Source organism: Bubalus kerabau, chromosome 14 (genome assembly GCF_029407905.1).
Source record: "Bubalus kerabau isolate K-KA32 ecotype Philippines breed swamp buffalo chromosome 14, PCC_UOA_SB_1v2, whole genome shotgun sequence".
Taxonomy (NCBI): Eukaryota; Metazoa; Chordata; class Mammalia; order Artiodactyla; family Bovidae; genus Bubalus; species Bubalus kerabau.
Genome location: NC_073637.1, coordinates 68,777,820 through 68,801,779, shown reverse-complemented (window position 1 = coordinate 68,801,779; position 23,960 = coordinate 68,777,820). Strand labels below are relative to the sequence as shown.

The window sequence follows — 23,960 nt, the reverse complement described above, 5'->3', positions numbered from 1 at the left end:
TGTACGTGAAAGTTAGTCGTGAAAACTAATATAGGAGACAGATTCAAAAGTAATTCTAATATCTTGTGGACTGACATGTGCTGTAGAGGTGTGAACAGTGTAAATGAGGTTTAGAGAGTGGAAGGGATTTGGAGGAATTTAGCAAAGTTATGGAGGAAGTCAGATTTGAATTCAAGCTAAAGTTATGAGAGTATGGTTGGTAACAGTACAAAGGATGACACTGTATTAAAGCTGTGACAAGTCACAATTACTGCATTATTAGGTCTAGATTAGACCTGCTGGTTAACAGGGTGCAAGATACGTACAAGAACTAGAAACGGATACAACTTTGTTAGTATGACTACTGCCTTAGGTTAGGAGAAGAGAAAATAGAATTGATTTGGAAGCTCTTATATTTAAATTTGTAAAGAGTATCAAGGTTTACCAGAAAGTAATGTTATGGTGGAAACCTGGCTCCAAGGTAGAAAAGAAGGTGATCTTGAAAAAACTCCATTCATTCATAAGCCTAGGACCAGTGTGGATGAAACAGGTTGTGAAAATTTCAAAGCCCTGTTTGCGCCTCTCGAATTTCAGACAGACTTGGGTCAACAGACAGGTGCTAATAAGAGCCCATTCGAAGTGCATCACAATACTTAGATGACCCATCTGAAGAAGGAACACAGACAGGCTCCTGTGGAACTTGTGTGATGAAAAATACTCCTCAAACTTAGTATTTGTGCTAGGGGGAATGAATAAATAAATCCAGTATTAGCTTTGGAGAATAGAGAATGGGAAGGTTGACAGGGTGGTTGAGTGTTAATTGCAAAAGCAAATATGTTTGCCAACCTAACAGTAAAGATGTGTTGGAGAAGTTTATCAACGTTTACAAAACTGCTTTCAAAAGTTTTGACCACAACCTAGAGAAAACATTTTACAATACCCCCCACACACTAGTCTATTTTTCTTTAATGATATTTGTGACTTACTAAATTAGTTTCACATTTGATTTGAGGGGTGACCCACAGAAAAACACTGCTTTATAGAGTTAAGAAATCCAAGCTTCCATTTAGTTAGTTATTAGTTGGTTAGTATTCATATGCTTCAGCACTTTGCTAAGTTTCTGTTTGGGGAAAAGCAGGATACTGCTTGCAAATTGAAGGCAGTAAAAAAGGAACACCATATTCTTGGGTCTTACAGTGAAAGGGATACAAAAGCAAAAGCTCAGTGTTCCCCAGGGAACTTCTTTTCCAGTTGTGGAAAAAAGATAACAGAAACTTAACAGTGCAACCTTAGTGAGGGTCCAGGTAGCCAGGAAAAACCTTTCATGGAATTTGACTTTGAAATGGGGAGGAAATGGATATTGGGAAAGGCTGAAGAAATAGCAAAGGCTTGAGGGTAGAAGACTTAACTCTGTTGGCCTGGCAGGAACTGGAACTCTAAACTTAAGTGAGGCATTTAACCTTGCTTCCATTAGCTTATCTTATTTATAAATGGAAGATCTTACTTGAGGTAAAACACTGCAGCATTCCTCAGACTATTCACCCTAACTACTTGCAGTAGTTACTTTGAATGCTTGTTAAATCGTGTAGATTCCTGAGTCCAACTACAGATGTAAATTCAGAGTCTGTGGAGCTAGGTCCAGGGAATCTGCTTTTTTAATAAGCTCCCTTGCCTATTTGAAAATCATTGACTGCAGTAGTGCCATAAGATTCAAAGTGTAAGAGAGATTTCTAGGTGCAGTCATGTTAATCTTATAATCTATCTTTTATTACTACATCATTCTGATAAACATTTTGGATATACTTAATTCTGATTCAAGTGGATTCAGGAATGTCAACTACAGTTTTTTTGAAAGGACATTCTGAATTTATTTTTGTCCTTTTTAAGTTTTCTCTTAAATCATTCCAGATTTCACAACTCAGATTTTCAGTTTGTTTCTAGTTGCCTGTTTTTATGTATAGAGTAGATGTCATTTAGCTTTTTAAAATCTCTTCATAAGCTTTTTTTTTTTTTAATTCTTGTATTGGTTTGCTTTTTATCCCCTAATACCTTGCCATAGGTTTTTGTGTTCATTCCCCTGTTAAAAGTCAAGGGGGTGACACTTTTCACTGGACTTATCACTTATCACTGTTTTCTTACATATGTTTTTCTTGACACCTCGTTCATCATGAGTATTAAGTAGACACTCAGTAAATATTTTTTCTTTTTTTTTTTTTTTTTTAGCCCCACCGCCCCCAATATTTTTTTCTTGACTTAACCTGTATAGTGATTTAGATGGATGTAAACAGCAACCCACTCCAGTATTCTTGCCTGGAAAATACCATGGACAGAGGAGCCTGGTGGGCTATAGTCCATGGAGTCCCAAAGGTTTGGACACGACTTGGCAACTGAACAACATCTCAAATAGCTGGTCTTTAGCAGTTACTGCTTTGTGTTTCAGCTGGAAGCAGGTAACCAAGATCATCATCAAAGAAAATGCATTTTTCATAAAGATTTTCCATAGTACAATTGTTAATATCTATAAGCTCAATAAATAGTGTTTTGTTTGCTACTGTATAACTTGCATAGTGGTTGGCACTTGATAAGTAGTTATTGAATGTTAATACAGTAAAATGTCCGCCAATGTATGTATGCAGCTTGCTTCTATTTTTTATGCCTAGAAGACATCCATGTGAGCCACCTTTTTATTTTTACAGTGAAAAATGGCTGTGTTTGCCTCATCTGGTATAAATTTTGTAAGGTCCATCTGTCTACAGCCAGTAAATCATTCTAATAGTAAGCTGTGTCTTTTGTAGGAGTTACTTCTTTTCCAGTTTCACTGCCACTGCCCTGCTTTCAGACTTTATTACCTTTTGCTTAGGCGATCCTAACAGCATCCTAACTGGTTTTCCTGCTTCCAGTCCTTTTGTTGCCAATCCTTTCTACCCACTCATGCCAGTTAAATCTTTTAAAGTGTTAGTCACTCAGTCATGTCTGACTCTTGACGATCCTGTGGACTGTAGCCCACCAGACTCCTCAGTCCGTGGAATTCTACAAGCAAGAATACTGGAGTGGGTAGCCATTCCCTTCTCCAGGGATTCTTTCCAACCCAGGAGTCAAACCTGCATCAATTAATGTCTCTTGCACTGGCAGGTGAATTCTTCACCACTAGCACCACCTAGGAAGCCCAACTCTAATCATGTAACTTTCGAGTTCACATCCTTTCAGTAATTCCCCAACACTTGTTGAATGAAATTCAGTGGCATGGCTCTCAAGCCTTTTCATAATCTAATCCCGTCTTAGATTTTATCTCTCATACCTGGAGAAGGAAATGGCAACCCACTCCAGTATTCTTGCCTGAAAAATTCCATGGACAAAGAAACCTGGCGGGCTACAGTCCATAGGGTCATAAGAGTCAGCCACAGCTGAGCTCATCAGCACATTACCCATAAGACATTACCATTGGCTAGATGTCAGTGTCTCTCTATTCATATTACCCTCTTCTGTTCATATGATTTCTTCTAAAAGGCCTCCTTTTTCTGTGTCTCTGCCAATTTCTACCTATCCTTAAATGGCCCAGCTACATTGCTACCTCTACTATAAAGCTTTTCTCTAGCTCCCCAGTTAGAGTTAGTTTCTCTTTCATACACCTATATTGAGAGCTAAAACAGAGCATTGCCTGGGAATGTGCTTGTGGAATGACTCAAATTTTTTCATAACTCTATGCATGTCCAAGAATGACAAGTATTGATTTGGGGGTTAGAAATAACTTTTAGCTAGTAGGCGGATTTGTGGATATGAAATCTCCAGATAATGGCAATCAGCTGTTTGTTTGTATCTGTAACTGAACTAATGGGTTTCCCTGGTGTGATGCACTGGTAAAGAATCCGACTACCCATGCAGGAGATGAAGGTTCAATCCCTGGGTCGAGAAGATCCCCTGGAGAAGAAATGGCAACCTGCTCCAGTGTTCTTGCCTGGAAAACCCCATGGACAGAGGAGCCTGGTGGGCTACAAACCATGGAGTCACGAAAAAGTTGGATGTGACTGACTGACTAAAACAACAGCACTGACTGGACTGTTCCTCCTGCCTCCAGAACCTCATGTCTAGATGTATACTTAATTTCTTCAGTAGGAAACCTGATGTTTATCTCAAAAACTTCTAACATCTCCAGCACAGCACTCATAATACCCTGCCTTCTCCCAGTTGTCCCCATTTCTGTAAATGGTAAATGACTCTGCCTTTCCTTCAGTTATTCAGGCAAAAAATCTAAGAATCATTCTTGATTCTTCCCTATTCCTTATGTCTTCATCTTGTTCACCTCGTATCTGATCCTTCAGCAGGTGCCATCATTTTTATCTCCAAAATATATATTTAGTCCAGCTACTCTCATTCTGTTTCCACTGTAACTCACTCACACAGCAGTAGCTTCTGTCGGCTGCCTCTAGTCATTTCTCAACACCCTAGTAACGAGGCTTTTTAAAAGCAAATCGCCATCTTGTCTAATACCAATATTTTAGTAATTTTTGCATTTAAAATCTAAACTTTTTTCCTGTACAGCTCAGCAGCTGCTTTTCTTTCTAAGCTCACTTGAGTCAGCTTCCTCTCATTTGCTACCTTCACTTACAGTAATCCTTTGCACTTCCTCAGGCTCTTTCACAACCCAGTGCTGCAAACTTGACCCACTGTTCTAATCAGCCTTTAGATCTAACTTTGAAACTCACCCTCCTAGAAAATACTTTCCTAACCACCCTATTTGAAATAGGCATCCCCTTCTATTTTCTGTCTCAGTCTTTTGTATGTGTTTCCTTTACTATAGTTTGTAAATTGTTTATTAACTTCTCCATTTACTTTTGCTCCGGGTTTTCTTTTCTCTCCTCTAGATTATAAGCGATGCTATCAGATGGCAAACAGTGACTGGCGTATTAGAGCCTTTGGTAACTATTTGTTAAATTAAATGATGAATGATCTAAAATGATATCTTGCTGTTCAGCTGGATGGTCTAATTTGTTACTGAGATAAATAAATTTGTCTTTTAAGATACTCTCAGTAGGATTATGTCTTTTATTCATAGGTAGTGGTTTTGCCATATTATCTCAGGTATTACTAAAGTGACATGTCATCTAGAGGATTTTCTTTTTCCCTTTAAGTTGCTAATGTTTTAAGCCTTGAATACTCATTTAATTTAAAAATCTTGAGTGATAGTAAAACAAATATCCCTGATTTTACGGAAAAAAAAAAAAATGAATCTTGAGATTCAGAGAGATTGACTTACTCAAGGTCATAGAGCAAAGGCATTTCAAAGGCAAAACAATATCCTGATTTCTAGCTTTAGAACTCACTGTTATTTCCATTATACCACTCTGGTTTTGATAGCATGTTCCAGGATATTACACTGCATTCAGAGAACAAATCTAATTTTCTCAGTGAGTTACAACCTTATTGCTTTTAAATTTTACTTTTAAAAACCAGAAGTTTTTGCTGAAAATTATAATGACCTTTACAGCAGCTCCAGAGTTTTGGCTTCATTTGTTTGGTCATATGACAGGACTTTTTCATCCTGTCATTTTCTTCTGCCAGAGGCACCGCAGAGAAGACCTTTAATAGTTCTGACAGAAAAGACCTTTAACAGTTGTGTTCATCTCAGATACCAAGAGCAGCAGTAAACTCTCTGAGCTCTTGTTTTTGTTGCACTTCAGCATTATTGGGTAATGTACTACTTTTCAAGGTTATGAAAGTCTTGAAAGCATTTTAAAATTATTAGTAGTAGTATTCAAATAAAATCAAGAGATCTATGTGAGGAGTTGGTGTTGCTTGACCAGTTTTTTTTGTTGTTTGGGTGGAGGGGGGCTGGTAGTTAATTTGTATTTGTTTGGTTTAGTTTTTTTGGTCACACTATGCAGCTTGTGGGATCTTAGTTGCCCAACCAGGGATTGAACCTGGGCCCTTGGCAGTGAAAACATGGAGTCCTAACCCCTGGCTTGCCAGATATTTCCTTACTAGTTTTTTGCTCTATTTTCTCTCCAACTATGCTAGTAGTTTGGAGAGAAACTACTCTCAGATCATCTCAGAAACTACTTTCTCAGATCCATCTGAGAAAGAACTACATGGATATGTGTCCACTGACTGTATCACCTGTAATCCTTATCTCAGTACCCATCTGATATAAAACCGTAAAAACCAATGCTGTGTTTAGTGTTTCAAAAATTATCTTTAGCATAACTTGGCCATGTGATTGGTATTGAGTATCATCTATAACAGTAGTCCTGAGCATCCTTGCTCTTTCAAAGTCAACAAAGAGATGTTTTAGAATCCCTGAAGAGGGTTTAGTTTTGTCTAGCTGTTCAGAAGGCACAAGGATCTTTGTGTGCTCCTGTATTCAACTCTGCAGCCCCATGGACTGTAGCCCGCCAGGCTCCTCTGTCCATGGGATTTGTGAAGTGGGTTGCAGTTATCTTCCAGGGGATCTTCCTGACCCAGGGACAGAACCACATCTCTTGGTTTCCTGCATTGGTAGGCACATCCTTAACGTCTGAAACACCTGGGAAGCCTGTGCAAGTATCTTTATCCTAAAGGAAATACCTCAGGATATATAGCAAGATTTTTGCAAATTTGATTTTTAGGCCATATTTATAAGATTATTCTCCTAGCTTTTAAGAGTTAAAAACTGAGGTTGAATTTAAAAGCAAGTTGATAAATTACTGTGAGTGAAGCTGTGTACTGTAATGTTTAGCTTATGTAATTGATAGTGCACAGCATTTGACAGAAAGAAGCACACAGTTTGTGTTTTTAAATAAATGACAAGAAATTGTTCTACCTTAAATATGTATCAGCACTCTTCCTAACTAAAACTAAGAAACTGACCAAGACTAAGTCTTGTCCACTGAATGAAATAATGCATGTGATTGGCACATGGCAAATGTTGTTGTTGTTCAGTCGCTCAGTCGTGTCCGACTCTTTGCGACCCCATGAACTGCAGCAGGCCAGGCTTCCCTGTCCATCACCATCTCCCGGAATTTGCTCAAACCCATGTCCATTGAGTCGGTGATGCCATCCAGCCATCTCATCCTCTGTCGTCCCTTCTCCCGCCTTCAATCTTTCCCAGCATCAGGGTCTTTTCCAAGGAGTCAGTTCTTCCCATCAGGTGGCCAAAGAATTGGAGCTTTAGCTTCAGCCTCAGTCCTTCCAATGAATATTCAGGATTTATTTCCTTTAGAATTGATTGGTTTGATCTCCTTGCAGTCCAGGGGACACTTGAGAGTCTTCTCCAACACCACAGTTCAAAAGTATCGATTCTTCTACCCTCGGCCTTCTTTATGGTCCAACTCTCACATCCATACATGACTACTAGAAAAACCATAGCTTTGACTATACAGACCTTTGTCGGCAGAGTAATGTCTCTGCTTTTTAATATGCTGTCTAGGTTTGTCATAGCTTTTCTTCCAAGGAGCAAACGTCTTTAGATTTCATGGCTGCAGTCACCATCTGCAGTGATTTTGGAACCCCCAAAAATAATGTCTGTCACTGTTTCCATTGTTTCCCCATCTATTTGCCATGAAGTGATGGGACATGGCAAATACTTGAAGTTTCTAGATCTGTCAGCTAAAGATGTTATCTGTTGAATTTCCATGATGTCTTGCTTTTTTTTTAATCATGGACATACTATGTAGACTTGTGCTTCCCAGTATGCAAAGTATAATTTCTTGCTAAGCAAATTGAGGCTGCAGCGAAGTAGTAACTTGTCCAGGGTGATAGACATTGGGGATTCAACCATGATCTCAGCTTGCTTTCAAAACACATACTGTTCTCCTTTTAGAGGCCAGGGTTGGGGAGGTGGGGAGCCAGGGCAGTTTTTTCTGAGCTATACCTGTCTTCCTTTGCTGGGGTCTAAGCTTCGTGAGGACAGGGATTGTGCCGCACTTGTCTTGTTTCAAGGCTTTAAGAGCCCTGCTTATTACTCTACTGGGGTCATTTAACGGATACTGAGTGAATGAACACGAGTAAATATTGTGTAATCTTTTTTAGAATACAGACTATAAGCAGCTTTTTAAGAAAAAAGATAGTACGACATGTCTCTCGAGCAAGCCTGGACTATTTCTAGCCTATGAGAGGCTATATTTACTCATCATTTGTATTCTGTTAACTTCCCAAAAGAATTTGTGTCTGCAGCATTGGGCCTGTTGGATACATGTACAGTTTTTTAAGGCTCTGGACCACCAGGACTTAACATTCATTTTGAGCTTGCTAATACGAAAAAAGACTTGAATGCTGGAACATAGGGTGAGGATATAGGCCTTCATAGCTTTGGAGAGGAAAGGATATTGAAGGAAAGAAACTTTCTTGAATATGGAAAGTATGTTTTCACATGTTCTCTCATTTACTTTAACAAGAAACCTATACAAGACAAATTACATATTTTCTTCATATTTATAGATGATGAAGTTGAGGATTAAGTCAAGGAAAATGTTTAAAATCACGGTGATTATATATAGAAGTTGGACCTTAATCCCAGGTTGTCTGCGCCAAACCCCATAGACTTTTCATATTTCACTTTTTTTGGTAGTTAGTAGACTGCCCTTTTAGTTTTAAGACTTAAGAAGTTTCCAAGAAATTTGAAGTCATGGGTTTTACATTTTGTGGCTAAAAATAAAAATTTACATAATTAAGTGAAAATAGGAGTGTAAAATGTTAAACCTTATATATGCTTACTGTCGCTTTAGATTCTTTTTAAAAAATATTTATGTATATATTTAGCTGCATCAGATCTTTGTTGGGTCATGTGGGATCTTTTGTTGCTGAGCATGGGCTGTAGTTGCGGCACACAGGCGCTCTAGTTCCAGCACAAGGACTCAGTTGTTTAGTGGCACATGGGAGCTTAGTTTCCTGACCAGGGACTGAAACCAAGTCCCCTGCATTACAAGACGGATTCTTAACCATTGAACCACCAGGGAAGTCCCAGCTATAGGTTTTTTTGAAATTTAGAATTAGAATTTTAGAAATTTAGAATTTGAAATTTAACCAATATGTAAAGGTCACTCAAATGGAGTAGAAGTCTGTTATTAAGTATACCTCCTTATTCTGAACTTTAAAACTCCCAGAGGGCAGATTTCTTTCATATGTCCGTGTCCCTGAGGCCCCTAGCCCAGTGCCTTGTACTAAAAAGTACTTAGTGTGTAAAGAATTGTATGAAATTAATAAATTGGAAACTAACATGAAGAACTTTATTTCCTTGAAATCATAGTTATTAAATAAGATTCCTGCTGTGTGGCCCCCTCCTCCCTTTTATTTTCATGATTGTCAGCTGGGTGTTTTCTCTCTGCATTATCACCCTCCCAAGACACACACACACACACACAAACACATTCTTTTGCAAATGTATTTTTAAGAAAGATCTGGACTGGGAGTTGAGGAAATGTATTAATATTAAGGTTGACATGGCATTGTCTACAAGTTTATCCACATAAGAAATTTTATTTTTCTGTTACTGGTTGATTTTCACCAAATTTGAAGGATATTTTGGAGTGGTCTAATTTAAAGTATAGGTTGCATGCTATATATAAAATTAACTTTGATTGGCCCTAGAGGGAAACACCTCAAAATTTTCCAGAGAATTTTAAACTGGGGCATAGAGAGAAGCTCATGTAATTCGAATTTGTAGAAGCAACATATATTAAGGCTCCATGACCAGAGAAAATACTTTGATGTAAAACTGAGCGTGGAAGTAATATTGGATTCGAAGTGTTAGTTTGTGATTAGTTCTTTTCATGTGAGCAAATCTACATAATACATTTTTATTTGTTGTTGTTGAGTCCCTAAGTCGTGTCCATCTCTTTTGTGACCCCATGGACTGTAGCCCACCAGGCTCCTCTCTCCATGGAATTTCCCAGGCAAGAAGACGAGTGGATTGCCATTTCCTTCTCCAGGGAATCTTCCTGACCCAGGATCAAACCTGTCTTCTGCATTGGCAGGTGGATTCTTGATCACTGAGCCACCAGGGAAGCCTTCATGCTTCCATTTAGGGATTTACTAATTTAAATGTGGTTAATGCTTTTCTGGATTACTGTGATGGGGTGGTCAGCCACCCAGAGCCAGACATTCTGGACAGCTAAGTCAAGTGGGCATTAAGCACTGCTGTTAATAAAGCTAGTGGATGTGACAGAATTCCAGTAGAACCCTAGAGGATGATGCCATCAAGGTGTTGCCTTCAATATGTCAACAAATCTGGAAGACCCAGCAGTGGCTGCAGGACAAGAAAAGGTCAATCCTCATCCCAATTCCAAAGAAGAGTAGTGCTAAAGAATGTGCTAGCCATCGGACAATTACACTCGTCTCCCAAACTAGTCAGGTCATGCTTAAAAGCTTGCATACTAGGCTCAGCATTATGCCATCCAAGAACCTCCAGATGTCCAAGCTCAGTTTAGAAAAGGAAGACAAACCAGAGATCCAGTTGCTAACATTCACTGGATTATAGAGAAAACAAGGGAATTCCAGAAAAACATCTACCTCTTCCAGAAAAACATTGACTACACCAAAGCCTTTGACTGTGTGGATCATAATAAACTGTGAAAAGCTCTTAAAGAGATGGGAATACCAGACCATCTTACTTGTCTCCTGAGAAACCTGTATGTGGGTCAAGAAGCAACGGTTAGAACCCTGTATGGAACAACTGATTGGTCAAGATTGAGAAAGGAGTACCACCCGGCTGTCTGCTGTCACCCTGTTAGTTTAACCTATACGCTGAGCACATCATGAGAAATGCCAGGCTGAATGAGTTACAAGCTGGAATCAAGACAGACGGGAGACACATCAACAACCTCATATATGCAGATGGTACCACTCTAATGGCAGAAAGCAAAGAGGAACTAAAGAGCCTCTTGATGAGGGTGAATGAGGTGAGTGAAAGAGCCGGCTTAAAACTAATTATTAAAACTAAGATCATGGCATTTGACCCCATTACTTCATGGCAAATAGAAGGGGGAAAGGTGGAAGTAGTGACAGATTTCCTTTCCTTGGGCTCTAAAATCACTGTGGATGGTGACTGCAGCCATGAAATTAGAAGATGTTTGCTTCTTGGCAGGAAAGCTATGGCAAACCTAGACAGTGTGTTGAAAAGCAGAGACATTACTCTGCTGACAAAGGTCAGTATAGTCAAGGCTATAGTCTTCCCAGCGGTCATGTACAGTTGTGACAGCTGGACCATAAAGAAGGCAGAGCGCCAAAGAATTGATGTCCTGTGGTGTTGGCAGAGGCTCCTGAGAGTCCCTTGGACAGCAGGAAGATCAAACCAGTCAGTCTTATGGGAAATCAACCCTGAATACTCATTGGAAGGACTGGTGCTGAATTTGAAATTCCAGTATTTTGGTCATCTGATGTGAATAGCTAATTCATTGGAAAAGTCCCTGATGCTAGCAGAGATTCAGGGCAGGAGAAGAAGGCGTCAGAGAATGAGATGGCTGGATGGCATCACTGATACATTGGACATAAACTTGGGCAAACTTTGGGAGATGGTGAGGAACAGAGAGGGCTGGCGTGCTGCAGTCCATGGGGTCACAAACACGACTGGGCAGCTGAACAACAACAGTGCTTTTCCAGGACAAGGCCTTCTTGACCAGTGGTAGCAGAATACAAGACCAGATTAGTGCTATTGGTGGTGGGTAGGAGAGGCACAACCACAATAGTGTATCCTTTCTTCCTGCTGTTGACTTTTTCTTTAGGATAGTAGGCTTTTTATCAGTGTTTCATGATATCAGGCATTTGCAGGAAGTTGTTGATGACTTATGGAGTCCCAATAATTATGAGACCTATATAAAGCCCAAGAGATAGTGAAAAATTGGGAAATCCGCATAGACCAAGGGAACAGCTGCAGTTCTAGCCGCTACACAAGTCGATGTTGCAGAGAAGGAAGGAAAATCAGCAGGGATTGAAGCGTGGGACCACCTTTGGCTTGCTGATCATTGGAAGCCTATGAAATAGAAACTGAGTGTTCCTGACGACTGATTGAGGACTTCTGACTGTTCAAAAGAAGAGATGGTTTCATCTTTGATTTGGGTGGCTCTGTCAGCATATTTGCAGTTGTCTCAAAGGAATTTCCTTCAACTTTTTGGTGGTTTTTTAATAGTTTTTAACCACTTAATTTCACCTTTTTACAGTTAGTATATAAATTGTTATTGCTTAGTCCCTAAGTCATGTCTTGCTCTTTTTGCAACCCCATGGACTTGTTGCCTGCCAGGCTCCTCTGTCCATGGGATTTCCCAGGCAAGAATACTGGAGTGGATTGCCATTTCCTTCTTCAGGGGATCTTCCCAACCCAGGGATTGAACCTGTCTCCTGCATTGGCAGGTGGGTTCTTTACCACTGAGTCACCAAGGAGGCCCAGTATATAAAATGACTCAGTTTAGTTATTTACATGAGTAAAATGGAAGTATTTATAAGTGACTATGATAGTTTCCTGAAAGGATTAGTTAAATGAAGCTTCACATATATGAGGCTTGCGAGCTGCCAAGTAAAGAGATGGGGAACTGTGTGGACTTGAAGCTGTGAGACTGTTCAGGTGGATTAAAGCTTACATAGAAAGGTGAGAATGACCCCAGAAAACCTGAAAAAATAAGTTTGGCTAGACGAGAGGATGGTCTGAAATAAATGGCATGTGAGAATTGACAGGTAAGGTGGTGATATTGAAAAGTATTGATAGAATTAAATAAAAGTGTTGTATTCCTGATGTGGATATGGCTATAAGTCCAAGTCCCTTTCTAGGGTTTCTGACCATTCTTTGTGCACTGTCTCCTCCACCCCACCTCATCCCTGCCCCCCAGTATACATAAACAGAAATGAGAAGGATAGCATTAAAGGAGCGGAGCGGCACAGAAGAAAGAAAACCAAACCAAGAGTAAGGACACCTGGTTTCAGCATTAGCCGTCTGCCTTTAACAAGTTGTTCAAAACTCAGCAGATTAAATTTGGATTAACTAGGAATTTAATCAAGTAAAAGACAGCTTTTGTTTTGATTTTTCTGCTGTAAATCTTGTCTCTTTTTTTCCAACTGCATATCCCTGATAATTTAGCACAAATGTAGGTAATGTCACATTAGAAAACTTTTGCACATTCATATTGTTTTCTTGACTATAGCTCTGCTATAATAAGTAATTGATGAAAGTTTGTTCTGCAAGAACTGGGAATAAAGCAATTGAAACTAGTATATTGATTATTAACTTACTGTGTTGAATATGAGAAGAATGGGCAAGTGAAAAGAAGTAATAAGATCTAGAAAGAAGAGAGAATACAGATTCCTGGTCCTTTTCTTCAGAGCCCTGAATCTAAGTATATTTCTGGCGATGGGGCTCAGAAATGCTCAATTAAAAAAAAAAAAATTAGTGATTCTGATTAAAACCTAGGATTGGTATTCACAGACTTCATTCTACTCATGAAAATCTCTGAGTGCTATCATTTTGTTTTAGAGATGTTGGGAAAGCTGAGATAGCCTTTTTAAACTCTGGCATTGGGTTAGTAAAGCTTCTAAATCCTAGAATAGGATTGTAGGATTACAGGGGACATTAGAGATTATCTAATACAAAGACCAATGAACTGTGGTCCATGGACCAATATGGCCCTCCACCTGTGTTTGTAAAAGTCTTTGGGACACAGGCATACTCATTTGTTTATGTATCATCTCTGGCTGTTTTTGTGCTAGCAGAGTTTTGTGTTGTAACAGAGACTACACGGCTCATAAAGCCAAAAATATTTTCTGTTTGGCCCTTTACCAGAAACATTCATGGACTTTTGAATAGATCAGACCTGTCATTTTTACAGATGTAGAAATAATACTCAAAGATAATGAAATACTCCGAGTACACAGCCAGTTGGTGGTCAGAGTGCAAGTACAATTTATTTCTTGCTTCTATTCCATTATTTTTTGTTGGAGGTACTGATGCCTAGGTGAAATCAGAATATAAGTTTGTGGTACAAATTTTGCTTATAAGTTCATTCTTTTTTACACTACAAGTTCCTAGAAATGGTAGTCTGACAAGTCTTAGATGACACAGCTGTACAAAAGTCTCTTTAATTTGGGTTGGGGGAAGAATTTGATCATTGATTCTGTTTCGTGAGTATAGATCTTTGGCTTGATCTGCCAGGCAGTTTGATAACAGAATCCATTTTTGTTGCTATGCAGCCAAATGGACGGACCGTTGAAGTGGCTGAGGAAGAAGTTGTCCGAACTCCTCGAAGTGTAACAGCAAAGCAGCCAATAGAGACAGACAAGAAAAATGAAAAGGTAAGTTTGGGAGCCTATGAAATTATATGCAAGGCTCTTAATAAAGAGAGTGACATACAAAATGTTACATATATACCACCACCCCCCCCATTTAAGGAAAACTAAAAATGTGAGCTTATCATAGTGGATGGATAGATAGTGAAGGTTTAAGTAAGTTGTGTGTTTTTAAGGAAGGATGTATCACTATGTGTTTCTAAACATTGCTGTGGCATTATTAAGCATTCTGCCAAAGACAACTTATTCATGACTTGAACATCTTTTATATGAATAAGGTTCCAGATATGTTGCATATTTCTCACAGGAAAACAAAATTGTGTTACCTTTGCTAACAGTGCACATCTGACCTAAAAAGCTTGACAAATTTGTCCTATTGTAGTGTTGAAGTAGATTTCTTTTGTAATAGCAGCATAATCATCTGTTTACTAGGTACAATTTGACTTTGTTTAACAAGGAAAATGTTCTATACTCAGGTCATTATTAAAAGATTTGGGTGTGCACTGTTAAATTTTCAAATAAGACAGTGTATACCCCATAAATGATACATCCCTGGGATTTTATTCCTTTTCTAGTTGCCAGTGTTAGAACTGACCCATTTTTATTTGACTTAATTTAGCTTGTAAGTAGGCAAAATGTACAAGAAACTTAACAGTGGTACCTCCTGCTGTGGGCAAGAGACTTCTTATTTAATTCCTTTTGGTATATTAAAAACTGCATACCAGTTTTGCACAACCAGTGACACAACAACAAAAGAGATGAACTTGTGTGCCAGCTTTTGCTGATTTCTTATAATATCAGGGCTAGCATATTAGAAGATGCTGTCTCCTCTAGGCACTCCTTTATTATTACCAAACTTCTTGAAAATTAAAAAAAAAAAACTGCGCACAGATGCACACCCTTTTCTTTTCTCTTCTTTTTAACCCTGTGCATACATAACTCCTTTTCAGGGGAAAGCAAACAAAAAAGCAGCCACAGGTAGGTAAGTAGTGTCTAGAAACCAAGGTACTGCAGCTCCTGCCCCATAGAATCGTGATGTGAAGTGGTCGATACAGTTTCTTAATGCTTGTAGTTTCAAAGTAACACTGAAGAACTGGTGAGATCAGTTCTGCCCCTGTAATCCAGTGAAATTGGTCTAGGGCCAAGATAACTGCAGGTAGGATAGCTTAAAATGAAGGATGGTTGTGGGAAGGAATTAAATATATGCCTGACTTGTCCTTTGGCAGTAAAATAAATAGAAAATTACTTGTATTAACAAATAAGCATACAGTTTAGGAATTGTGAATTTACAGTGTGAATAGTCTATATGTTTAATATAGGTTTATACTTCTTGCATCTAATGTTTCCTTATTCCTGGGCTTTCTCTCTACTAGTGAGCATTTTATACTTAACTCCTGCTTCTACTCCCTGAATTATCCTGAAAAATGTGTAATTGGAATCATTTATCAGCTACCATTTGTCTCTGATTAATCATATATAGATTGTATGTATATGGATATAAACCCACAGGGTGATTAAAATCATTCTGAAATATCTTATGTTAGAAAATAATTGTAATAGTTGACATTTGTTAAGTATCTATAATGTGGCAGGCACTGTGCAAGATGAGGTAAATGTATTTACTCATATAGTGGGAACAACTTACTGAGCGCTCGCTGAGTGTACTTGTAAGACTTTCTAGAATATTTATACATGTCACTTTAAGTACCCTCATAAGAACACTAAGGAGGTGGTATTACACCTGTCTCACAGAGAAGACACCTGAGGCTGAAGTTACCTAAGCTGTTACAAGTACAGTCACTTCTAACCCAGACCCCTCTTGACTCCAAAGTCGGTGCTTTTTACTGCTTTGTATTATTTGTAATCCTTTCAAAAACTCCTCCAGGCAAATAGTATTAGCCCCATTTTCAGATAAGGGCTCTGAAGTATAGAGGGATTTTGTGACTTCTCTTAATTTCATGTATATTAATAGTTTCTGAACTAGGAATTGAACCCAGCTCATTCTGATGCCAAAGCCCGTGCACTTTGTGATCACTTGGCAGAATCACCTCCTTTTAGCCACTGTTGCCTTCTCAGTGCAAGGTTTCTGCCTTTGGTTAGTTGCCTGTTGATTTGACTTTTTGCTTAATAATAAATGCTACAACCCATGGCTGGTGTTGCTTTTTTCCATCTTGCATCTTAAATTTATCCTTTTTAACTTGGTTCAGTCCAGCTCTCTTTTCAGTGAATTTTTTGTGCTGCGTGCTTTTATGTGTTTTAAATATGTGGGTTTTTTTTTTTTTTTTTTTTTTTTTTTTTCAGATTTCTTATTGTCTTTTTTTATAAACATTTTAGATCTATTATGTACCTTAATATATATTATTATATATTTGTTTTTGTCTCAGACTGACACCTTAGTCAATTTGAGAAACACAGTTTGCCCATAAAGCAGTTGGACTCTGTGCAGTGATACTGAATACCTTGTCTTGTCACTTGTTTGTTGTTGTTACTTAGTCACTGAGTCACGTCGTGAACCCATGGACTATAGCCTGCTAGGCTCTCTGTCCATGGGGCTTCCCAGCCAAGAATGCTGGAGTGGGTTGACATTTTCTTCTCCAGGGGATCTTCCTGACCCAGGGTTCAAACCTGCATCTCCTGCATTGGCAGGTGTATTCTTTACCACTAAGCCACCAGGGAAGTCCATCACTTGAGTAATAAGCCTTATAGATAAAACTTTGTCTAAAAAACAGATAAGACAAGGTATAGATCTTGAGTGTATAAAGCAAGTTAAGCCACCAGGTTTTCATTTGGGTCAGCGCTTGACCCAAAAGTGCTTGAAGGTCAGTCCCTCATTGATGCTGGTCTCTAATCGAATATACATTGGTCCGTTAGCCAGGCTGAATGTATTGTGCTATTAGATGCTGAAAGGGAGTAAAGAAAAACAGAAGATGTACTTACCCTCAGAGAGATTACAGCCTTGTTAAGGAAAGGCAAACAGAAGAGAAGGTATCAGTTGTAAGGCCTTGAGTGCCAGGTATTCAGAGAAGAAGGATTATCCTTTTTGGGTAGCCAGAAAAGATTGACTTAATTGCGGGTGGGGATGGTATTTCAGTAAGTAGAAGTGGGGGCCAGTTTTGGCAGAGAAGAGAAACAAGTGAACACAGTCATTGTTCATTTGAAATGAAAGCATGTATTTAGACATACTCAAGGGAAAGGCCAGTCAAGTTTGACAGGTCAGGGTGGGGTGGGGTGTGATAAAAACTTAGATATGTTCAGCAATATTTATAATGAACGAATCAGCATTGCATCCATGATTGTAAAGGTCTGAATTAAGATAGAAGTATAAAGGTGGTTAGTGAGAAAAACAACAAACGCAAAAATGTATATAACATTTAGTCACCATCAGGTTGTTGAGGATGAAGTCAGTGATTGTCCTACTGAAATATTCATTCATTATAAGTATTAACAGCTTCTTACATTTTGTGATGTACACAATGTACAAAGTATTTCCACATCTCTTAATCCTAACGTACAACTCTGGGGAGGAGGGTATTATCTTTTTTTTTTAATACAGCTAATTGAAAAGAGTTTAATAAATTGCCCAGCATCACAAGGAATGGTCTCTCAATTTCTCTGAAATAGCAGTTCTCAAAGTGTGGTCCATGGACCCCTGGGCAGAGGTTCCAAGGACCTTTTTTGGGTCCCAGAAGCAAAACTGTTTTCCTAATAATTGAGACATTGTCTTTTTTACTCTAAGTCTTGCATTAATGGTCCGAAAGCAACAGTGAGCAAAACTGTTGACTCTGTAGTACAAATTAAGTCAGTGACACCAAACTAATAGTAGTTGAATTCTTTACAGTAGTCTACTTACAGTGTAAAAAAAAAACATTGTTCCACTTTAAAAGTATCCTTGATGAATCTATAAAAATGATAATTTTATTAAATCTTGACCTCTGAATACATGCCTTTTCATTATTCTGTATGATGAAATGGGAAGTATGCATAAAGTATGCTGTGTGCTGAAAAACAGTGGTTGTTCCTTGTTACTCCATTTTTACCTGAGAGAACAAGAAGTAAACAGGCCATGGTTATTTAGACTTCGATATTTGTAGAATTTTCTCAAAAATGGTCAGGACACTTCAAGGAAAACAACTGATAGTATTGTTGAAAAGTGCTTTGTTTCCAAGTAAAAATTAGAAATTTGGAAAATGTCTACTGCCATTAGCTTGACAACATCCCAGTACTTAATGAATTTATGATGAGATCAGTGGTGATGTTAACACTTTTTTTTTAAGATATTGTGTATAATGGAATGCTTTTTAACCTTTTGAGAGATGTATATACTCTGCTTAGTATAACTCAGCTAATCAGTATTTTCCAAATGCTCAATGATTGCATGTTCTAAAATTAGACAAGTATAAAAGATTCATTTAAGGTGCAAGATCAGTGGATTTTAATGTAGTATAGAAAGCTCGTTGACGAAGTTTCAGCTTCAACATTGCAACAGTTTTTAAGAAACTACATTTGACAAGTTTTGGTGTAATATTTTTTCCTTCTATCTAAACTCCTTCGTGACTTCTCATTGTTCTTGTTGTACAGTCTTGAACATAATCAAAGGCACTGTAGCTCAAGTCTTTTCCTACTTATTTTCTCTAAGCTCCAGACACATTGGTTTTCATTCTTTTTTGTTAAACAGCTTTATTCTGCGATATAACTTAGCTCTTTCATGTGTACAATTCTAGTGTATTTACATAGTTGTACAGCTGTGACCACAATCTAATCTTTAAACATTTTCCTCTTCCCAAGAAGAAAACGTGTGCCTGTTCAGCAGTTGCTCCCTGTTTTCCCTGTCCTCCCCTTGCAACTACTAATCTTCGGTGTACTATCAAGAATATCACAATTACACAACATTGTAAAGCAATTACACTTCATTTAACCAGTACTTTGCTATTTAACCAGGCTATTATACTTAATTGCTTTACAAATACATTTTTTTAATGCAAAAAAAATAACACTATTATCTGGAAAACTACTAAAAAACTACTCCTTCCAGTTACATATCTGCATGTATGCAGCTATATTTTTTATATGCTTCAATCAAACAACGTATCAAAGTAAATTAACGCAAAAACATAATATGCAAATCCAGGTTTGTTTTTTTTAAATGGAGCCAGATGCAAAAGATATTTGCACAATGTAAAACATGACATTCTTCTCACTAAAATGTTTGTTTTGGAAAATAATTTGTTTATATAGGTACATTTATACAATATATAGTTTATTATACTTTGAAATAAGTTAATTCATATCTAAATAAATTCTTAGTTTAAATTTATAATGGTAGATATCAATGGATACAACCCACACAAAGGCTCTTCAATATTCTCAACACATTTTAAGAGTATAAAAGATTATCCTATGACCAAGACGTGTGAAGAGTAGTGTTTAGAAGACCAAAGACAAAATTATTCTGCGGCAGCATAGATTTTATACAAGCATAAACTGTAGCAGCTCTTAACAAAATAGAGAAAAACCTGCATGCCCAGGGAACTTACATACATTTGTTTTATCTTCCATAATGTATCTTAGAAACTGTAGTTTCAAACCAGGGATTGTCAAACCAAGACCAACTGGTTATATCAGGTTCTCTGTCTATTGTTGAAAGTTTTATTGGAACACAGACAGACTTACTTATTTATATATTATCTGTGGCTGCTTTTGCAATACAGCAGCAAAGTTGAGTGAGTGCAAAAGAGGTCTTACAGTTTACAAAGCCTGTCTGATCTCTTTTTTTTTTTTTCCCTGAACCCCTGTTTTAAACTCTTAATATAGTCTTTTGGGTTCATTAAAATGTCTCGTTACCTGGAGTGCTTTAATATCATCTGATTCTCTAGGTCTTGGACTCTTTGACCTTCCAGGCGCCCTTGTACCACAGTCCATAGCTTTGTGATTTGGGTTCCACCCAGGGAATTAATTTTCAAGGCCTTCTTTAAGGTTAACCAAAAGAACCCTCATTTCTGTCTTTAGACTTTTCAGTCTGAATGCCTAACAAATAGTGGGACTGAGACTAGAACCAGGACTACTGCCTTAGCACATTGTTCTTCCATGATACTGTAGTTCTGTCTGGCAGGAAGTGGTAGGGGGTTCAAAAGTGAAACAGTGAACTTGTTTTTTAAAGTGCTTAGATTGAAGCAAGAATGGATCACCCAAGTGGAATTAGTTTAGGCTGTTGTGCAGGATCAATCACAAGCTGGAATTAAGACTGCCAGGAGAAATAGCAGTAACATCAGATATGCAGATGACACCACCCTAAAGAGCCTCTTAATAAAGGTGAAACCGGAGAGTGAAAAAGCTGGCTTAAAACTCAACATTCAGAAAACTAAGATCATGGCATCCGGTCCCATCACTTCATGGCAAATAGATGGGGAAATAATAGAAACTGACAGATTTTATTTTCTTGGGCTCCAAGATCACTGCAAACAGTTACTGCAGCCATGAAATTAAGAGCTGCTTGCTCCTTGGAAGAAAAGCAACAACAAACCAAGACAACATATTAAAAAGCAGAGACATTACTTTGCCAACAAAGGTCTGTATAATCAAAGCTGTGGTTTTTCCAGTAGTCATGTACGGATGTGAGAGCTGCACAATAAAAAGGCTGGTTGCTAAAGAATTGATGCTTTCAGACTGTGGTGCTAGAGAAGACTCCTGAGAGTCTCTTGGACTGCAGGAAGATCAAACCAGTCAATCCTAAAGGAAATCAGTCCTGAATATTCACTGGAAGGACTGATGCTGAAGCTCCAAAACTTTGGCCACCTGATGCAAAGAGTCAAGTCACTGGAAAAGACTCTGATGCTGGGGAAGATGGAAGTGTCAGGAGGAAAAAGGGGCGATAGAGGACTAGATGGGTGGATAGCATCACTTATTCAATGGACATGAGTTTAAGCAAACTCCAGGATATAGTGAAGGACAGGGAAGTCTGGTGTGCTGCAGTCCATGGCTTTACAAAGGGTTGGACAACTGAAAGACTGAACAACAAGAAAAAATTGGAAATGTGAGAACCAAATCTGGGAAAGAGTTAAGGGCTCCATAAAAGAAGATCTTAAGAAAGGTTTCTTATAAATTTTTAAGATTATAAGTTGATAACCATGCAGCTTATGCAATGTACCATAACTTATGAGCTAACACCAAATATATTTAAATAATTTAATGGCTTGGTTGGTGAATCAAGTATACAAATAGCTCAGATTTTATTTGAGGGGGCAGTGAAAGTTGGGTAAATAGGGCTATATGTAATTCAGTCTAGTTTTAGGCCCTTTCATTAATAAACCGAACATTAATGGAACACTTCTGTGTACAAAATACAGCATTGTAGGCTCTAGCAATATAATGGTTGGTAAAATAGGATAAAAGTGTTGATAAAAGAGTCACTGTTCTCATGAAGTTTAGTGGGGGAAACAACTAGAAACAAGCAAGTATAAATGCTGTGAAAGAAAATAACCAGGATGAGAAGAGTTAAAGTACAAGTTGTGTGCACTTCCCAACACCTGCAACTCTACTCTTCCATTCAAAAAAAAGTATCAGGATAGTAGTGAGTGGGGTGATCCTGAGTCTAGTTTAAATCACACCCACTCCCCAAAATGGGGGAAGTCAGTTGCAAGCCTCTACTTTTAAAAAGATTTGTGACATTTTTCATAATCTCATCTTGATTTTGTGTCATCAAGTTACTAAGTTAAATTAAGAACTGCTAGTTTAGATAGAGTAGAGAAATGGAATTCATATGCCTTTTGGGCCTTTCATTTCATCCTTTGCTATTTAACTAGGCGCAGCTCGCCTGTATGTTCGAGACAAGTGAGGAAAATAGTGCCAAAATGTTGAGCAATATAAAATTAGGGACTTGCCATATTTGTTTAGGTAGAAAGTAGATGAAATTGATCCTGAAGCAATCGTTTTCATACTTTTCAAGTGGCATTTGCTAAAACTTTCAAAATAAATTTCACTAACAACTTTTAATTTTGTCAAGTACCTTTCTTTTTTTTTTTTAACTTTATTTTTGGCTTTGCCTCGTGGCATGCAGGATCTTAGTTCCCTGACCAAGGATTAAATGTGCACCCCCTGCAGTGGAAGCACGGAGTCTTAACCTTAACCACTGGACCAACCAGGGGACTCCCATCAAGTACTTTTTTTCTTCCTGATTTTTTAAAATTAATTTTTATTGGAGTATAGTTGCTTTACAATGTTGTGTTAGTTTCTGCTGTGTAGCAGAGTGAATCAGTTATATGTATACATGCATCCACTCTTTTTTAATTTCCTTCCCATTAGGTCACCATGAATAGTGGAGTAGGGTTCCCTGCGCTGCACAGTAGGTTCTCACTAGTTAATAGTAGTGCATGTATGTCAATCCCAGTTTCCCAATTTGTCCCGTTCCCCCCACCTTGGTAACCATGTTTGTTCCCTACGTCTGTGACTATTTCTGTTCTGCCAATAAGTTCATCTCTGCCGTCTTTCTAGATTCCACGTGTAAATGGTATTGTACCAAGTACAGTTTTAAAACCACGGTCACCTTTGCAAAAAAGACATTTTGATACAATGGAAGCAAAACAAAAATCTCAGAATAAAGTTTTTACCATGAGTTAATGAAAAACCTCATGTACCAGCCATTAGTCGGCAGACCAAAACACTCTAGTATCCATTTCTAGCCTTTAGAAAATACTCAGAGTTCCCTTTTTTGTGTGTGCTGTATTTACTTTATCACTCCTAATGTTGCCAGCAGAGACTTTGGATAATTATAGAGTTGTAAATATTAAGTCAGTTTCCCCAAATGTTAACCAGTTACTTTCCAGGTTAGAGAATAAATTGAATTAAGGGTTACATTCAGAACCTGGCTACTTACCTTGTGTGTTAATAGCTAGTTGCAAAATAAAATATCATTTCACTTAAAATTTGTTCAGTATTCTTATGATAGTTTTGATGCAATACAAATATTAGATTATACTCCCTAAGTTAATCTTTTTAGCATTAACTGGGAACTGTTCTGCCTTTGTTTATACTTTTCAGTTCTTTAAAATAGCAATATCTGTTAAGAGAGCAGTTAGCCATTTAAGTAGATTTGCTTTTGCTGTCAGGGTGTACCTTTTGCCCCTCTGATAAACAATAGCATTTATTTGGGTATTGTCTAATATTAGGAATGTCTATGTTAAGATTGAAAGATGAGCTTAGTAATGGAAGTATGTCTGTGTGTTTTATTTGATTCCCAGCTCATATTTAAGTTCTGTGAATTTGAGAGCAGATTATGCGTCGTCTAAGAACTGCTTTAGCATGTGCTTTTAAAGACTGTGCTCTCCAAAAGTATCCACTGGGATGAAGGAAGAAAATATTAGGCTTTCTATTTATACTGCTTTTTTTTTTTTTAATTAAGCTTTACTACATCTTTTATATATGGCTAGTCATTCGCACCTTCATTCGGGATGTTAAAAGTTACTAATTAATTAGGGGACAGGAAAGTGTCAGGGATAAAGCAGATGAGGTGGAACTTGAGCCGAGTTAAGAAAAAATAGTGAACATCATTTTAGGATTTGGCCATCAGTGGGGGAGGAGGATACATGGAAAAGGGTACAAAGAAAGTCACCCTAAAGCACCCAGGCTACTGTACTTTATTTTGAGAGAAAATTCATGGTCAGTAGAGTTTGGGCAAAGAGAGGAGTATTAGAGATGACAGTCCTCTTGGAACCAAATCATTACATGTATGTGAATAAAAGAGTATA

General features: G+C 38.0%; 1 protein-coding gene across 5 annotated transcripts in view; it reads left to right on the top strand.

The window, feature by feature from the left end:
- MTDH (metadherin) overlaps positions 1-23,960 on the top strand; it is a 54,552-nt gene that overhangs the window by 1,849 nt on the left and 28,743 nt on the right. For all 5 annotated transcript variants that reach the window (XM_055546600.1, XM_055546601.1, XM_055546602.1 and 2 more), the window contains exon 2: positions 14,125-14,226. In XM_055546600.1, coding sequence (XP_055402575.1) covers positions 14,125-14,226 — 102 coding nt within the window. The remainder of the gene's footprint in view (positions 1-14,124; positions 14,227-23,960) is intronic.